At 66.7% G+C, this 5,265-nt stretch overlaps 1 protein-coding gene across 1 annotated transcript; it reads left to right on the forward strand.

The window, feature by feature from the left end:
* Positions 1–1,973: 1,973 nt before the first annotated feature.
* Positions 1,974–4,881, forward strand: BARX1 (BARX homeobox 1; the record flags this gene model as incomplete). The annotated part of the gene is made up of 4 exons (XM_080820497.1): positions 1,974–2,199; positions 3,848–4,139; positions 4,222–4,306; positions 4,717–4,881. The coding sequence occupies 4 exons, from the start codon at positions 1,974–1,976 to the stop codon at positions 4,879–4,881; spliced, it is 768 nt and encodes a 255-aa protein (XP_080676623.1).
* Between the last annotated feature and the right edge of the window lie 384 nt (positions 4,882–5,265).

Here is a 5,265-nt window from a genome sequence, read left to right on the forward strand (position 1 = left end):
ATGCTCATATGGGTCATCCTCCGTGGGTCCCACACTGTCCCCTTCCAAACAGTGACTCACAGGACCACCCACACATGGAGCACCTGGAGGCCACCTCTCAGACCTGATGATGGCTGTTGTGTTCAGGAAGGGGCAGTGCCAGCAAAGGGCACTCAGCCACTGTGGCGAGGGGCAGCTGGGACCTCAGAGCCTCTGGTAAGACATTCTCTTTGTCCCTGTGGACAAAGAGCCTTAGCCATCTACTTAACGAAAGGTCTAGGGCAGGTGCCAGGGCTTGGGACTGGCCTCAGGATCTCATTGCCAGCAGCTGGAGCTGGAGAAATTGCATCAGCTTGCAGAGAGAAGGGCCATGGCTATGGTAGGTCCTACTCTGGTATTTCGCAGAAGCAAACACAGAGGACGGGCAGAGCTCACGTAGTGGGAGAAGTGGGGAAGTGGTCCAGGACCTCAGCAGAGGGATGGGAGGGGAGGGCTGGCACTCTCCGAAGCCTCCAGAGATACCCATCCACGCCACTGGAAACCCACCCGCCTTGCCCAGACAAACTGTGTACCCCTGTGGGGCACATGGGTGCAGGACCCCTTGCTCAGTCATCAGGGCCTCCCTGGAGCCCCACAGCGGCAGCTCCTCGGGACAGGTCAGGAGGCTGAGGCCCAGAAGGGACAGTGACTTGCCAGGAGGGGCAGAGCCCAAGAGAGAGAGACTCAGCAGAGAGCTGGGGAGATCGTTCACCCCACAGCTTGGGTTTATATTTCTGCAGTGACTAAGGGGAGCCAGGGAAGGTTGGACCTCCCTCAATCATGTGTGGGGACTCGAAAGCTCAGAGACCAGTAGGGTGATGCCAGAGTTTGTCCTCAGGCTCCCAGGACAGCCTGTGGCCCCTCACCCAGCTCAGCCCTGTGCTCTTACTCTAAAGCCGGGAAAAGGTGGAGCGGCAGCGTGTGCTTCCCTGGCGTCCGTCTCTTCCTCTAAGTAAGGGGACAGGACCCATTCCACCAGGAGGGGGATCGCCAAGGAAGATGTGTCCCTGCATCACTTGGTCATATAAGCACATCCGGGCTGGAGAACCTCTCACCGCAGCTCGAGACAGATAAGGCCGAGTCTGGTAAACTGAGGCGGGAGTGCACAGGTGCGGCCGCTGCTCTGAGAGCCGTACACCTGCCTGCGGCTGCACCCCACCATGGCGGGCGGCTCTGAGCGCGGGCCAGGAGGCTGCGCAGGGCTACTTCTTTCCCAGCCATGCTGCGCGGACTTTGCCTCTCCTTCCCCGACCTCTCCAGGGCTCCTTAACCCCTGGCCAGGCCGCTGCCTTCCTAGCGGTGCGGTCCCCGGCCTTTCTTTACTACCCTTGCCCCAGCCTGCCTGCCTCTGTGCCCTCCGGCACGTCGCGGCCCGCGGGTTCCCGCGCTTGCGTCGGCCTCTCTGTGCGCACGTCTCGGCGTCCGTGGCACCCTCATCACTGTCTCGCGTCTTGTGTGGCCTCGCTGTTTCGCGCTGGCCCCTCTCTCACCTCTCTCTCTCGAACCCTTCGCTCCCATCTCTGGGGGTCTGGTCTCCGAGCTCTCCCGCTCTCTCCTTCCTGGGCGTGCGCTCCGCTGGGTCCCCTCGGTCTCGTCGGCCCGCCCCTCTCGCGGCCCCCTCCCTCCCGCCTCCTTCCCCTCTCCGGCCTCCCTCGGGCTCGGCCTGGGGGGTGGGGGCGGCGGCGCGGGGCGGGGCGGCCGGGCGGGGCGGGGCGGGGCGGTGACGCGGGGCCGGCCGGGCTAGAGGCGCGGCGGCGCGGGGCGGGGGCGCAGTCCCGGGTCCGACCCGCCGAGCCCCGCGCGCCCCGCCCGCGCCCTGCGCCTCCGCCCGGCCGGCCGGCGGGGGAGGGGGCATGAGCCGGTGCCCGCGCGCCGCCCGGAGCTGCGGGCCGGCCTAGAGTCCCGCGCGGGCCCCGTGCCCAAGCCGCCACCGCCACCGAGCCGCGGGCGCCGCGATGCAGCGGCCTGGGGAGCCCGGCGCCGCGCGCTTCGGACTGCCCGAGGGCTGCGCCGACCACCCGCCGCATCGCTACCGCAGCTTCATGATCGAGGAGATCCTCACCGAGCCGCCGGGGCCCAAGGGCGCCGCGCCCGCCGCCGCCGCCGCCGCCGCCGCGGGCGAGCTGCTCAAGTTCGGCGTGCAGGCGCTGCTGGCGGCGCGGCCCTTCCACAGCCACCTGGGTACGTGCGGGGCCGGGTGTTGGGGGGAGCGAGTCGCGCTGCCTCGAGGACGCAGCTCTGGGCGCAGAGGCTCCCAGGGCACGCTCCGGCCGGGGAAGCGAGGAGCAGGCGCGCGGCCGCGCAGAAAGCAGGCCTGGTGCCCGCGGGCCGAGCCGGCTGGGAGGGAGTCCGTTCTGTCCTTCACTGCCGACCTGTGGCCTCCAGTCGGGCCCCGGGCCCGCACCCCTAGCGCGGGAGCAGACTGCTAATGTCAGACTGTGGGTCTAAGAGACCTCAGGCCTCGGACTCCCAGGCCTAAGCCGCAGAGGGCTGGTCGTGAGTGGCCGCGGCTGCCCACGGCGGGTAAGCCGGACCTTCCGGGCACAAGCCCGTGTCTCCAAGGGCTGTTCTGGTAGCTGACGCTCGTCCCGGGGTCTCATGTGGGGGAACCCACGGCCTCCGCCGCAGCGCTGACTCCTGTGGGCCTTGCCTCCGGACGAGAGGCCTGGCTGTGCGCCGCTGCCCGCCTGGCCCTTTCCGTCCAGGTCGGCTGGGCCTCCTTGGATCTTGAGCTGCCTGCTCTGGCTTTTTCTGCCGCCACCGGTTCTCTTCCGTACTTGGCTGATCCTGCCTTTTCCTGCTGGTTCTCTTCCTCGGCACCCCTTCTTGTTCTGGCCTTTTCCGGTCTCTCTCCGCCTGACGGTGGACTTCTCTCTATGGGGCCTTTCTGCCCTCCCTCTCCCACCTTCCCCCAAGGATCGCCTGTCCCCTCCTCACATTTGCCCGCACCTTGCCCGGCCCTGGACGACTCCAGCGGGGAGCGCACCCGCCGCAGTAAGATGCCTGCCCGGGAAGGGAGGCCGCCTACGTCCCAGCAGGCGCCCGGCCCTGCAAACGGCGTTGCTCTGCACCCAAAACCCAACATCCAGGGCCCCGCCAGCGCGGAGGGCCGCAGGGCCAGTTCGTTCGTTTTAATACAGTTCTGATGCAGCCCCTCCGCCGCTCTTTGCACTATTGCTAACAATTCGTTTGAAGCGGGCCAAAAAAAAAAAAAAACCACATCATCATAGGACTCATGAAAAATGGAAACGTCTTCGTGGGAAGGGTCGAAACAGAAAACAGGAAGGACAATTTCCTGATGCGGGGGTGCTTGGAGTTTCCGGGAAGCGCCCACCCCCACCCCCCGCTAGCGACCCCCGCCTGCCAGCCGCGGGGATGTGGCGCCCGCACCGGGGAGCAGATGCGCTCACGCAGTTAACATTCTGGCTTCCGACGCAGCCATGCCGACTTGGCTGGGGCAAAGGCTCACCTTCCCGACTCGCTGCCATTTCTTCTTGCTTTCCCTTTTCTATGAAGGACACACTGTGCTTCTTGGAGCCTCGACCTTGTTCACTGAGAATCCGGGAGGCGGCTGGGGTCTGGGGGACACCAGGCAGAGGCCCGGGTGGGGGAGGTCCCCCTCTTAGACTGCGGCGACAGAAGCTGGCTTTGAAGAGGGTCACCCTAGGCAAGCGGCGCAAACTTCGCGCTTTGTGGCGTGGCAGGAAGGTTTCACGCTGGGTGGCACTGGCCAACTGCGGCGAGCACTCCCGCAGCGCACAGTGCGGGGGATCTCCAGGAGGAGGAGCACGGCCCAAGTTCACCAGCTCCGCACTCTCTCTCCCTGCAGCCGTGCTGAAGGCGGAGCAGGCGGCGGTGTTTAAGTTCCCGCTGGCGCCGCTGGGCTGCTCCGGGCTAGGCTCCGCGTTACTGGCCGCAGGGCCTGGACTGTCCGGCGCCCCTGGCGCGCCGCACCTGCCTCTTGAGCTGCAGCTCCGCGGAAAGTTGGAGACTCCGGGCACCGGGGAGCCGGGCGCCAAGGCCAAGAAGGGGCGTCGGAGCCGCACGGTGTTCACTGAGCTGCAGCTGATGGGCCTAGAGAAACGCTTTGAGAAACAGAAGTACCTCTCCACCCCGGACAGGTAGCGGTGGGGCCAGGCTGAGCCCAACGGGTAGTGGGAGCGGTCTGCTTCCTCTGCTGAAGGTGCACCCTGTTCTTTCCAGAATAGATCTCGCTGAGTCCCTGGGCCTGAGCCAGCTGCAGGTGAAGACGTGGTACCAGAATCGGAGGATGAAGTGGAAGAAAATAGTGAGTGTGCTTGTGATTTTCCGCGCCCCCCACCCCACCCCGTCGCTACCAGGCCCCTGTGCCCCCCCCATCCCCACCCCCTCCGCGGAAACTTGTACCCAACTCTTCTGGTTCCCTCCATGCCTGGTGCCCGCAGGGACTCTCTCTGCTCTCTCGCCGCCTCTGGGTGCCCTAGTACAGCCCACATTCCTTTGTGCTCCGCTGCACCCTCAGGCCTTCCGGCCGTCTTGAACCCCTAGGCTCGACCCTTCGGTTGCTTTTCCCCAGCAGCGCTCAAATGGCCGCCATTTCCCCGGGCTAGGCGCGGCCTCGGATGGCCTCGTTGTGCCGGGCAGGCTCTGCCTGGGCGCAGGGCTCGCTGTCCCGCTCCTGGGTCCCAGCTCACGGCCGCGGGACCGTCCTACATGCAGGTGCTGCAGGGCGGCGGGCTGGAGTCTCCCACCAAGCCCAAGGGGCGGCCCAAGAAGAACTCCATTCCCACGAGCGAGCAGCTCACGGAGCAGGAGCGCGCCAAGGAGGCAGAGAAGCCGGCGGAGGCACCAGGCGAGACCGGCGACAGGAGCCGCGAGGACTGAGCGCGCAAAGCGTCGACCGAGGCTCCTTCCGCCGGCTGGAGGCCGCCTGCCGGCCCTTCCGCGGCCACGCCGTTTACTTTATAAACGTTTTATTATTACCTTGAACGCGGACAGTTAGGGGCCAAGCAAGAAAGGACACAGACCCTGCAGCCAAGCCCGGCCCCAGTGTGCTCCCAGCCCCGGCCTGAAGACTCGTGTCCCGCGCAGCGGACGAACACCTGGTGCCGGCGCTCCGCGCGCATTCACGCCCCGCTCCTCTCCCGCACCCCCACCCGCCTCGGCCGGCCGTCTGCGTCCTGACGCCGCCGGCACACACCAGCTTCCGCCCGTCGGGGACCCCACCGCCCGGCTCAGGCCACTACCGCCCGACAGGGCGCCCAGAGA

The sequence above is a fragment of the Martes martes genome (genome assembly GCF_963455335.1).
Source record: "Martes martes genome assembly, chromosome: 12".
In the NCBI taxonomy this organism is placed as follows: Eukaryota; Metazoa; Chordata; class Mammalia; order Carnivora; family Mustelidae; genus Martes; species Martes martes.